This window comes from Geotrypetes seraphini, chromosome 3, assembly GCF_902459505.1.
Source record: "Geotrypetes seraphini chromosome 3, aGeoSer1.1, whole genome shotgun sequence".
NCBI lineage: Eukaryota > Metazoa > Chordata > Amphibia > Gymnophiona > Dermophiidae > Geotrypetes > Geotrypetes seraphini.
The window spans coordinates 289,510,227-289,523,742 of NC_047086.1; the positions used below are offsets into that span (position 1 = coordinate 289,510,227).

The window sequence follows — 13,516 nt, forward strand, 5'->3', positions numbered from 1 at the left end:
TGTAGATGGAAATGCCATTGTGGAAGAACTTCTTTTTTGTAAAAAAAAAAAATAACTGCAAGAAATTAAATTAAGGCTAAGGACTTGTTTGAGATCATAAATATATTTATGACTGAAAATAATTTAGAGTGGACAAAGAGAATTTGGGGTCTGTACGGATGGTGGTCGTTCGATGTCAGCAAGCACTTATTCGAAAGAAAGCTCCGGCTGCAATGTGGACCCATTGCATAATACATAAAGAAGTACTCGCATCAAAGAATTTAAGTCTTACATTGAATTTGGTCCTAGAACACGTGGTGGATGTGATAAACTTTATATAAACTCACCCAGTAAAAGCAAGATATTTCAAAAAGTTGTGTGAAGGTACACGTCTTTGTTATACCTATGCCACTCATGCTGGCTTTCCTGTGGCAATATGCTAGCCCGTATATTCCAATTATGACAAGAACTCTACATTTTTCTTGAAGAAGAAAAACATGAGTATGCCAAAAATTTTGTGGAGACAGTGTTTTTGATGAAACTGGCATATTTGTGTGATATTTTTGAAAAGTTTTGGTTTAGTTTTTTTAAAATAAACCTTTATTAATTTTCAATTCAAGAACAGTGCATTAACATATACATACAATTAACTTTATAAACAGCACTTATAATCGATCAAAAAATGCTACAAAATTTTTTTCCCCCTTCCTCCCTGATATTTTTGAAAAGTTAAATACATTGAATCTCTCCTTGCAAGGAGGCAACATGCACATTTTGAAACTGATCGAGAAGATTTCAGCTTTCAAATTAAAATTACAATTATGGTGGAGAAAAATGCAGGAAGATGGTGACAAAGATTGTTTTCCGCTTTTGCAGCAGTTCATGATCTCCAATGAAGTTGTTTTCTCTGACAATATAAAATCAGTTTGTGAAGATCACCTATCACAAAGTATCAAATGGTTTGAAAAATACTGTATTTTCAAGAAGATGATCCACTGAAATTTGCTTGGATTCAGGATACCTTTAGAGCCAAACCTCCAGCTGACTACTTCTGAAGAAGAAAAAATCATTGAGCTGTCTTGCGTCAATACGCTCAAGACACGATTTAGCAGCATAGATATTACTGAATTTTGGTGTTCACTAAGAGCTCCTTTTACTAAGCTGCGGTAGTGTTTTTAGCGTGCACAGCAGATTAGCGTGCGCTAACCCCCGCGCTATGTGGAAAAACTAACACCAGCTCAGAGGCATTAGCGTCTAGCGCACTCGGCATTGTAGCACATGCTAAAACCGCTAGCGCAGCTTAGTAAAAGGAACCCTAAGAGATGAAAATCGGCTGTTAAGCAGTAGAGCACAGAGAATCTTAATTCCTTTTGTGACATCCTATGTATTCCAAGTTGGGTTTTCAGCACTCACTGTGATAAAAGAGCGAAAATCAATGTGGAACAAAAAATGAGACTGGCCATATCAGATATTGTTCTGAGGTTTGAGAAAATTTGTAATAAACAGCAAGCTCCTCCATCTTACTAGTTCTATCAATATTTTTTGTGATTATTCTTTTTTAATATTTATTGTTTTAGTTTATTTTTTTTTGTAAATATTAGTTTTCATAAGAACATAAGAAGTGCCTCTGCTGGGTCAGACCAGAGGTCCATCGTGCCCAGCAGTCCGCTCGCACGGCGGCCCAACAGGTCCAGGACCTGTGTAGTAGTCCTCTATCTGTACCCCTCTATCCCATTTTCCTTCAGAAAATTGTCCAATCCCTTCTTGAACCCTAATACCGTACTCTGTCCTATCACGCTCTCTGGAAGCGCATTCCAGGTGTCCACCACCCGTTGGGTGAAGAAAAACTTCCTAGCATTGGTTTTGAATCTGTCCCCTTTCAACTTTTCCAAATGCCCTCTCGTTCTTGTAGTTTTCGAAAGTTTGAAGAACCTGTCCCTCTCTACTTTCTCTATGCCCTTCATGATCTTGTAAGTCTCTATCATATCCCCTCTAATTCTCCTCTTCTCCAGGGAAAAGAGCCCCAGTTTCTCCAGTCTTTTGGTGTATGAAAGGTTTTCCATACCCTTTATCAAACGTGTCGCTCTCCTCTGAACCCTCTCGAGTATCGCCATATCCTTCTTAAGGTATTATTAACAGTGCATTACACTGAATTTAAACATAAACGAATCAAACTAACGCACTTTAAATATACAAATATTTCAACAACAAACATTTTCACCCCCCCTCCTCTCCTTAACTAATGAAAATAAAACCACATGTATAATTTCAATAAAATAGATATAATGAATAATAATTATAATGTTTTCCCATCTCCCTCCCACCCTGGATGTTGTCACAAACCCTCTGCAGCGGCGGGCTGTCGTGTGACAAACACAAGGATTCTGGCGTGTCCCCTCTAACCAGGGGTACCTTCAGGACTTTTCAGGTGGCTCTAGGCGACCGCCTAGGCCTATGAGAGACAAGGCAAGCAAAGAGTTTCCAAATATCACCAGTGAAACCAAGTTCTTCAAATAGGAATATGATGTTTATTCTGACTCAGAGGTCAAAAAGATGCAGCATAAAACAAAAATCACTTTTGCATTTCAAAAAAATAAAGTCAATTGTAAAATAAAGATATCACAAAACAGCAATCTCCTGTAGTTGATTATTCCTGAGGTCATGTGCTCTGACTCAGGATTGCTTTACACTGGTGTTCACTCATAATTCAAACTTTCTCTCAGCATTAATATCAAAGGCATGTAACAGCAGATTTCAGCAGCCAAATAAAGTTTGAAATAAATCTTTGCTGTAAATCCAAATTAAACCAAAACTCTTTAGGCAATATCGCTCTTGCAAACGGATCAGCTTTTCCCTCAGCTCCCTGTGCAGGCAAAACAAACAGCTGAGGGAGATAAGCTAATTAGCTCTTCAGGAACGGGAGCCACAGCAGGATTTCTAAAGTTCAAAACACAAACTTAAAATGTTCTATCTTGAGCTTCTTGTTTCCAAACTTGACTTTAAATCACTTCCATAGTTTAGGATTCAGGTAAGTGTTATTCTTAACCCAAAAATACTCATAAAGTCCAAACCTATCTCACATTCTTCAGGCTTGTTTGCACAGCAGAAAAACATAGGCAAAAGGGAAAAAAAACCCACAAACCACTAATGGTTTCCCAGTTACTCATTTTCTTCATTCAGTTTCCATACATTCTGTCTGGCTCTCTAACATAGGGCCAGCTACTTGTACCTCCATGCCTTCCACACAATCTGGACTCTGGAAGTTTGAAGTGGGAAGGATTTCTTCCAAATCCTGCATGGGCCAATCTGGCACAGTTGTCTGTCCTGCTCGGCTCCACAGCTCCTCACCTGCCTTGGGCTGTGGGAGTGACTCGCCCTGGTCACTCGCTCCTCCTCCTCCTGCTGCTTGTCTCAGCCTGCTTTTAAACAGCTCAGAGCCAATCCCCTTCAGCCTGTAGCGGGGGATGGGCTTTGGCTCTAAAGCAGCTTTTCTCTGCCTGGGTTTATCTAATGCAGCTATATTCCTTGTGGCTTCTCTAGCTGCCCTAAAGCCCGGAGGCTGCTGTTGCCAGTCTGCCTGCCTCTGCTCCAGATCACTACTGCTCTGATCATAGGGGCAAGGGAGGTCAGCCTTAAGTTGAGCGCCAGAATCAATCTGATCAGCTCTTCTGCACCCGATCCTATTAGGGACCGAACTAGTGCTGGTGCTGGGTTTGTCACAATGTGTAAGGAGGACAGATAAAAAGAAAAGGTACATGACAACTATTGTGACTCAATAAATGATGTCAATGGGCTCCACACCCTTTCAAATGCGCTACTATATCCTAAAATTTCAGCATTCATTCTTTCATATTTGCAACTAGAAAAGTATAATTAAGTCGATCATAACTCTTCCAGTTGCATGTTATCATCTGGATGGCTATTCCTGTCATTATTAAGAAAAACCGGCTTTTATAGCGATCCAAAGAAGGTTTAACATGTAATACAGTACCACAAATTATGACTTTGTAAGTCAGTGGTATTGATGACCCAAGTACTACATTAATTTGGCCTCATATTGACTTCCAAAAATTAAGTATCAATGGACAATATAATATAAGATGACCCAAAGTTCCTATATTAGTATGACAATGCCAGAATTTATTAGATTTAGAACTGTCTAACTTTTGCAAACACAAAGTTTGGGACCCATACTAGAACTACTGCAGTAAACAGCAATCTTGTGATTGTAGTGCTGATGATGGTTGACAGGCTTTGCTGCAGTGGGGTTTCATATTGGTTTGTCTGTCTTTTATTACGCTGTTTTGTGTATTGCCCAACTCAGTATGCTCTCTGATGCAAAATGTTATTTTAATTTGTACCAGCTGCTTGTTATTAAATAAAAACAATACAAAAGTTTATGATACCAGAACTACACTTTAAATCAGGGGTGTCACAGTCCCTCCTCGAGGGCCGCAATCCAGTCAGGTTTTCAGGATTTCCACAATGAATATGCGTGATATCTATTAGCATACAATGAAAGCAGTGCTTACAAATAGATGTCACGCATATTCATTGGGGAAATCCTGAAAACCCGACTGGATTGCGGCCCTCGAGGAGGGACTTTGACACCCCTGCTTTAAATTATACCTAATTTATTAATCTTTTAGTACTCATGCACACCTGTTCAGTTCATTCATCTCTTTAGGCACTAACTAGAAAGGAATGTTCTTGTAGCATCACAAAACAACACAAATTACATGGTTTAAAAAAAGTTTTAATTGCATATGAGTACAAAATAGAAAGATATGTGGATAAAATTACAATCAAATGTTTAGCATTGCAATATTCAGTCTAGCTTGTTTCTCTTCAGACTGATCTCATAGGAAGCTTTTTATATTAAAGTGTTAAAAATAAATTAGACATACTGTTCAATATAATATCTTTTCAAGGGCGTTTTTGTGTAAACAATTAAATTTTCAAGGCAGGTCTTCACTTCGCAGTAAATCAGGGATCTGCGTTTGGTATGGATGGTAACTGAAAGACAGAGAAAGTAAAATTATAGATAACTTTCTTGCAGACCGACTTGTACTTTCAGTGTATTCTAGGCAACACTTTCTATAAGGAGTTTCTCAGAAAAGGATGATAATGAAGTGAACATGGTACTATATATAAATTCCAAAAGTTGTTAGGCCCCCTTTTATCAAGTTGCATTAGGGCTTTTTATTGTCGGCCACTGCGGTAGAAGCTTCGACGCACATTGAACTCATATGAACGTCTGAGCTTTTACCGCAACTTGCAATAAAAAACCTAACAAAGCTTGATATAAGGGGGCCTTTATTTTTTGGTGGCTTACTATTTTTCTCTAAGATCAACACATTTTTACAGGTAGGATCAATAAGTTATTTTTTGTCCTGTGCATCACACTTGAAAAGAAACACAAATTCTCTGACTCTTGTAATGATGATGGAAAATGGTAAATAACCGTAAAATTATTTAGCCCGTTTCCATGGTGTTTCCACTTTTTATTTACAGAAAAAGGGGTGAGTCTGTGCTGCAGTCTGTTTACTATTAGTTGTTCAAATTCAACAGTGAGCGGACAGCAATATCAAACACAGGATGAGTTTATTTTACTGCAAGGAAACCACTGGCATATTCACACACAGTCACAAGGTCAAGTTGCAAAATTAGTTCATTTATTTATTTGAGCATGTTATTCTACTTAAACTATGTAGTAATGAGCAGTTAATTTCTTTTTTAATTTTTTTTTATTTATTTATCATTTTAATGCATCCTATACAAGATGTTTAAAGAAATACAGAAATATATTATTCTCTTAGTCATATTACATACCAAGAATTGAAATTTAAACATCCATATAAATCATATAATACAGTCCACAACTTAAGGAGAAGAGACAAGATGAAAGTAAAACCCCTCGGGAAAGGGGAATATACAAAGGAAACTAAAAACTTTAAGAAATAGAGCAGTCAGATCTTACCTATCCAAAATAAACTTAACCGCATTATTAACCTGTATCATTCGGACTGTGTAGAGATTCCTTTACCTTCAAGGAAAAAACCTAATTGGGAAGGTTCGAAAAATATATATTTACTTCCTTGATAGGAAATAAAACATTTACAAGGAAATCGCAACTGAAAACTTGCCCCCAAAGCAATCACCTTTGATCTATGTAACAGAAATTCTTTCCTTCTGGACTGCGTCCACCTTGAAACATCAGGAAATATATACAGTGGTGCCTCGCATAACGGCCGCCTCGCACAGCGGACGCTGCGCACAACGAACTTTATGTCGTGATCCGTATAACGTACTTCGTTTCACACAACGAAGTCGCCCGAGCTGCATCCTTCCGGGGTTCCTGCGGGGTTGGATCGCAGCGGGGTTGGTCGAGGGTAGTCTCCTTCTCCTTACCTGCCCTGTCGCAGCACACAGCCGAACGGAAATCTTCCCGATGTCAGCGCTGACGTCGGAGGGAGGGCTTAAGCAAAGCCCTCCCTTCCTCCGACGTCAGCGCTGACATCAGGAAGACTTCCGGTCGGCTGTGTGCGGCTGCGGCAGGGCAGGTAGGAAGAAGGCAATGGCGAACGAAAGAGGGGGGAGGGGGCGGTCCGCCCCGAAGAATGTGCACAGCTGGTCAGGTCCCCCGATCGACCGACAACAGGCACGGCCGACAAACCTCCCTGCCCTGTAGCCGCGAATCTAAATTACCTCTTACAGCAGCTTCAATAATCCAGCTGCTGTAAGAAGGTAATTTAGATTCGCGGCTACAGGACAGGGAGATTTGTCCGACCGGGCCTGTTCTGTTGTCGGTCGGGTGCAAAAGCGCCACAAAGGTGGAGGCAGGGAGAGAGGAAAGGTGGAGTGGAGAAGAAAAGACGCTTAAGGGGGGAGAAGGCCGCTGAAAGCACATGTTGGAGCAGGGGATGAGAGGGAGGGAGAGAAGGGGAAATATTGGACAAGGGCAGAAGGGATGCTAAATCATAGGGTGACAGGCAGAGAGAACAACAGGAAAAAGAGTGGAAGCAATCTTGAACCCTGAGGGTGAGGGCAGAGAGAGGTGGTGAGATGATTGATCATGGGGAGAGGGACAAAAGGGAATAGAGATGGGATAGGAAGATAGTGGAAGTAAAAGGACAGGGAGATGTATGTTTTTAGATGTATCTAAATAAAAATAATAACAAAAAATTTATCTTTTTTATGTCATCTTAGCATATTTTATGCTGCAGAACGAATTATTTTTTTTTACATGTATTCCTATGGGAAAACGCGTTTCACATAACGAACGTTTCACATAACAAACTTGCTCCTGGAACCAATTAAGTTCGTTGTGTGAGGCACCACTGTATACCCTTTCCCCCAAATAGGAAATCTGCTTTAAATTGAAATATAATTTCAGCAACATCTCTTTATCTTGAAGAAATACCAACGAGACCAATAAAGTTGCTCTTCCCTGAATTTCAATGTCAGAAGATTGCAGAATATCAGAAACATCTAATTGAGCATTTTCATCTGCTGTAGCTTTTTCTTTCTGCACTTGTTTTATATAGTAAATTCTTTGTATCGGGGGAAGACTTACTTCAGGTACATTTAAGACATTCAACATAAAGTTCTTAAAGAGTTCTTTAGGAGACATAAACTTGGCAACCGGAAAATTAAGAATCCTCAAATTTAAATTTTTCTGCTGATTTTCCAGGTTTTCAATCTTCCTCAAAATCATCATTTTTTCTGTTGTTTGTTTGGTAATTAGATTCTTAGTCTCTGTTGTTGCTTTATCTACGTTTTTTAATTCCACTTGGTATTGCTGAGTAATAGTCTCTAAGGAGCTTATCCTGGAGGTAGAATTCTGGGTCATAGTAACAAAGTTAGAACATACCAGGTGAAGATTCTCAATTGCAGTCCAAATGGAGTCCAGAGTAACAGCCTGTGGTTTTACCAACGGTCCAAGGAGGGGGACACCAGCCGACCCAAGCACGGCTCCTGCTCCAGCGATGGAAGTCTGGGCTCCTGCCACCTCCCCACCGCCGGTCACCGTCGGCTCCTCTCCCCCAGAACGCTGCCTCTCCAACGTCGGGGTCAGCGTGTCTGCTGCATGTTCCACTTCCGGGTCAACTTCGGAGAGAGAGCAAGCCTCACCCCACACTCCGGGGGAGCCCTCCCGCCAGCTCCGCTGCAGCGAAGATTCTCCGGGATTGGGAGGGGTATGCGGTCCTCGCGGGCTCAACGAGAGCGACATCTCGCCGTCCAAGCTATGGATTCCCGGTTCCACAGCAGCGGAAACGCCCGACATGGAAGAGGGGACTGTGAATGCTGTTATCACAGTCTGCCTCGGCGTCGAGAAGCCCGGGGTAGGTGGAGGGATACCCCTCGGTTTCCCTCTTCTTTTAGGCATGAAATTGTCGTTTTTAAAAGTAGAATAAAGAAATTTTTCCTTTCAAGACGGGAGTGCTTCTCTCAGCGTCCTGCTCCTGACGCCATCTTCCAGCAGTTAATTTCTTTTAGCACATATCGGGCTATCTTTTCATTGGCTGGCAGTTAATTTTACAATGTAAAAGGATTAAAAAAATTGATATTCAGGGGCGTGGCTTGGCAGCTCAACATGTAGGACGCATAATCGTTTCTCCCCTCAACTTCGGGTGTCCTTTGCTGGTAAAATAGAGTTGCGGTTTCCTTTTTCTGATGAAAACAGTGAACGGAGTAAAAGGAAAAGTGAAGAGTGGGAGAATGTTAAAAGGAGAAAGATTAATGGCATTCTCTGAGGCACTTGTTGCAGAGAGCCGTGGAAAATGAAGCAGTTAAGTGAAATCATTAGCGGCTACATTTGAACAGTTATTCTCCAGAAGGATATTGGGGGGGGGAGGGGAAGCTAATGTTGGCAGTCTCAGAAAAGTAATGTAATCAACTAGGGGGAAGGTTTAAATAAGAAAATACGATCTAGCCTGCCTAGTGAGCCATTAAAATTATAACGGAAGAGTTGGACCAGAATAGCACATCTGAGGGGGAAGAAGAAGAAAAAAAAAAGTCCGCTATTGCAGAGGTTTAAGCAAGTAAGTGCTGTTTGTTATGAATCTACAAATATAGCCTGCTTTAATTCTTCCGGCAGCTGGACAAATTTTGGGAAGAAGGCAGAGTTAACTGTCAGCTTTAAATAATAACGGAAAGCAGAGACAGTTTCATCAGATAAGATCTTCCTATATTCTGTTCTGAATTTAATAAAAGTTCATTGACAGAGAACATATAGTCAATAAACTCAGAACAGGAAAGGAAAAGAAGGTAAACCTAAAGAAGCAAAGCTGTATTTAAATTTATTAACGGCTGCATTTCAACAGTTTCAGAAGTCAGTAGTCAGAAGGATATTGGGAAAATACAAATAAGATTCTGACAGTTTTGAAAGTAAACTATTGACATTGAGGAGCATAATCGAAAGGGACGTCTAAGTCCGTTTACGTCCATCTCGCAAGTCGTCCAAAGTTAAAAAGAGCCTAAGACACATTTTCGAAAGAGATGTCCAACTTTTTTTTACTTTCGAAAATCGTCTAATTATACATCCTGCCAATCTGATCGTCCAAGCCGCTAAATCTTTATACCACATTTCTGTCTAACTTTCCGTCCAAGTCCAAAACGCCTAGAACAAGCCCTGTTGGACGTGGGAGTGGTCTGCAAAGTGATGGACTGCACACCCAGACAGGGCACAGCTGTGAACTTCACAAAAAGGGTGCCATGGCTTCTCCTCACTACAGCTCCCTTATAAGTGACGGTGAGCCCCCCAAACCACCTCCAGAATCCCCTAGACCTACTTATCTACCACCCCAATAGCCCAATAGCTGCAGGAGCCACTTATATGCCAGTAAAAAAGGGTTTGGGGTGTATAGGGAAGTGCACGTTTAAGTATCAATGCAATGATTACAGGGGCTTATGGGCATGGGTCCTCTCTCTGGGTCCCTAACCCACCCCAAGATGACTTAAGCTGCCTCTGGGCTGGACGACTAGGCTTTCCTATGCCAGGCGGCCAGGTGATGATGGTCTGGAGGCTAAAATTTAAAGTTGTGAATAAAATTTTTATGGGGGTGGGGGGAGTTGGTGATCACTGGGGTAGTGTGTGGGGGTCTGTGTTATGTGTTTGCAGTGCTTATTTGGTGCTTTTATTTATTTCTCTTCCATCAGAGAGTGACTGGGATTTGAACCAGCAATATTAGGGTAGAAGGCTGTAGGTTTAACCAGCGTGCTACACAGTGAGCTAGCAAGTTGCATAGCAATTGTAAAACTAGGTCCTATAGGCATTATAAAGGAGGTCTACTTTCGAACATAGTTTGGGCTTCAGATAGACCTGAGTTCTATGGATGAAACTTAGGTAAAGTTTGGATGTCCTTAATGCGATCTGCTAAATAGCTCTCTGGGGTTTTATTTTTGCTTTATTAAGCTCAAAATACATTTAATAATGCACTACATTATTAACATCAAAACAAATATTACATGCAAAACCTTCTATTTATGTGGACAAACAGCAATGCTATTTGCTAATTAGATGAAAAGATCCATTAACTGAAGCACAGCACATGAAAAACACAGCTTTATGTTTCTTGCTAAAAAGCTACCCTTTTTTTCTGACTAAAAAGTGCTTCAGTCAGCTCATTCTTAAAAGCAAAGAAAGCACAAGAAAAAAATATATAGATTCACACACACACACAAAACAGGCAGACCTTCACCAAATATAGAACAATGGATCACAAATTAGAAATAGAAATATGAATACTATAATTGAACTGGAAACCACAAAAAGTTAAACTTGGCAAGGATTTAATTTTGAACACAATCGGTGGTATAACCATGCAAGAAAGCTGTACCTCTCACTTTGAGCTTAGGCTCCCTCAAAATGAACATCTCTCTTGCTGTAGTTGATAGGTATCTCCAAACCTCACCAACAGCTACCTACTCCCCCTCCAACTTTCCAAGTTCTACAGCTGGAAGAAATATTGCAGAGCTGCTTCTGCTGCCTTCCCTTATCTCCATCCCCACTTGGCTTCCATGCATGCATGCAGTGGCAGCTTGAGGATACTTCCATTAGCTGCAAAGCTTGGAGATTTCTGGTTTCTAGACAGGAGGAAGATGTCTTCAGTTGGCAGGGCTTGGGAATCCCCACTAGCTAAAGTATTTATATATTGCACTCAGGTTCCAACCAACTGGCAGTTCTTCATAGGCCTCTACTACCCAGTGCTTGCTCATGAACAGCACCAAGGCTCAGACCATATGTTTTTCCTCCCATTCAGACATTACTCTCATAAACTATTGGGAGGACCTAGTAGACACTGATTTTCACCAGCTGTTTTTTCCACTGAAGGTAGATTCTTGGGTGACACAGGTTACAAAGGGGAGTGGTATTAAAAGATGCTCAGGACTACAACTGGATTTTGTCATTAGGAGACAATTTGAGGCTGCAGTGTTGGGGTTAAATATGGCAGCAGCGGCGTTTTATGTTCCACAGGCCTGTCACTCAAGTTTACATGGTGATCCAGGAGTGGATGCCAACATGTCTCCCCAGTTTCTGATGTCAGGAGTGGGTTAAGTGACAGATGCTCTGTATGGCTTGTTCAGAGTGCTAAACAAGGTTTCCACAAATGCTAGTTCACAAAATGTTTTGGATCAGACAGTGGGCAGGTGATTCATCCTCTAAGCCTAAGGCTACACTGACCAAGTTGCCTTTTAAGAGCCAATTGCTCTTTGGTAAAGGACTTGAAGATCTTGTGGCCAGGTGCAGGATCGTAAACCAAATCCTTTGCTGGACAGCAGACTAAAGGCTTCTAGGAAGTCTGGTTTCCAGAAAGGAGGATGTCGCCTTCCGTTGGCAGGGCTTGAGAATCCCCACTAGCTCAAGTATTTATATATTGCACTCAGGTTCCAACAACTGGCAGTTTTTTCGGCCCCTTCCGGACCTACTTCTGGATTCTCCCATTAAACTGAATATATCTGATTCACCAGATTTTTCTGTGCACTATTATGAACTCTCATTCGTAATTCACTGTCCTGAGCTACATCTATCCAACATCCTTAAATTCACCTTTCTTTTCCTTCTTATAAGTTACCTCATGTGCATGGAGGAGTTTTCTTGTTCATACATTATTTTATTCTTATTTTCTCTTGTCCCTGCAGGGCTCACAATCTGAACTTGTACCTGAGTCAGTGAAAAGTGACTTGCCCAACTTCACAAGAAGCTACAGTGTGATTTGAACATGGTTCCCCTGGGGGAGAGTGGGGTGCAGTGATTAAAAGCTACAGCCTCAGGACTCTGAGGTTGTGGGTTCAAACTAATACTGCCCAATTTCCGATTTGAATCGATTCACTGATTCACGTCGGGTGAATCGATTTAAATCGATTTTTTTAAAAAATCGGCCTCCCGATTCAGTGACTGACCCTCCCCCCTCGCTCCCTAAAGCAGAAGCAGGAGTGCTGCCTCTTGTTAGCCGGCTGCTCCTGCTTTAGGGGGTGAGGGGGGAGGGTCAGTTGGGAAGTGCTGCAGTCAGTGTCCTCGGCTTCCCCCTGCTCTTACATTTACCTAATTACAGCAGCGAAGCAACCTACAGAACGATCCTTGCAGGCTGCCATCGGCCTCCACAGCTGTCGTTCCCTCTGCCGTGATCCTGTCCCTGATGTCAGAGGAGGGGCAGGCCCGCTGCAGAGGGAACGATAGTTGTGGAGGCCGATGGCAGCCTGCAAGGATCGCTACAGTACCAGCAATCCTCCTTGCAGGCTACTCTGCTGCTGTAATTAAGTAAAAATAAGAGCGGGAGGCCAGGGAAGAATTTGCAGGCCTTTGGGGGGGGGAGTGCAAGACTTAAGAGGGGACAGGCCTTCAGGGGAGGGGGTACAGGCCTTCAGTGGGTGGAAGGCCTTTGGAGGTGGGGGGCCCTGGTGTAAAGGTACATGGAGGGAGGGAAGGTGGGTTCAAAGTAGTGCTGCCTGATTCACGATTCAAATCTGTTCACCGATTCACTTTGGGTGAATAGATACAAAACAAAACAAAATCGGCTTCCCGATTCGGCTGACCCTCCCTCCTCGCCCTCTAAAGTAGGAGTGGCAGCGCTGCTCTTGCTGGCCAGCCGCTGACACACCTTCTTTAGAGGGCGAGGGGGGAGTATCAGCCGGTTAGTGCTGCTGTCCGATTCCCCCCTGGCGTCCGGTTCCCCCCTGGCCTCCGGCTTCCCCCCTGGCATCTTGCTTCCCCCCCTGGCCTCCCCGTACCGTTTACCTTATAGAAGCAGCCTGCAGACATAAGGTCGCGATGCTAGCGATCTTTGCACTGCTTCTGAGCTGTTTTCTCCGCCTCGATCCTGCCTCTGATGTCAGAGGAGGGGCAGGACTGTGGCAGAGGAAACAGCTCTGAAGCAACGCAAAGATCGCTAGCATTGCGATCTTGTCTGCAGGCTGCTTCTATAAGGTAAACGGTGCAGGGAGGCCAGGGGGGAAGCCGGACACCAGTGGGAGGCCAGGGGGAACACGCAGGCCTTCCCGGGGGGAAGGGGGGTGAGCAGTCCTTCGGGGTGGG

The 13,516-nt window shown here is 42.5% G+C and overlaps 2 protein-coding genes across 2 annotated transcripts in view; one reads left to right on the forward strand and one right to left on the reverse strand.

Moving 5' to 3' along the window:
- AKT3 (AKT serine/threonine kinase 3) overlaps positions 1-12,244 on the forward strand; it is a 168,931-nt gene extending 156,687 nt beyond the window's left edge. The window contains exon 6 of the mRNA XM_033937701.1: positions 12,124-12,244. Within this exon, the coding sequence (XP_033793592.1) occupies positions 12,124-12,157 (34 nt within the window). The 3' untranslated portion in view covers positions 12,158-12,244. The remainder of the gene's footprint in view (positions 1-12,123) is intronic.
- SDCCAG8 (SHH signaling and ciliogenesis regulator SDCCAG8) overlaps positions 4,720-13,516 on the reverse strand; it is a 462,443-nt gene continuing 453,646 nt past the window's right edge. The window contains exon 18 of the mRNA XM_033937699.1: positions 4,720-4,995. Within this exon, the coding sequence (XP_033793590.1) occupies positions 4,966-4,995 (30 nt within the window). The 3' untranslated portion in view covers positions 4,720-4,965. The remainder of the gene's footprint in view (positions 4,996-13,516) is intronic.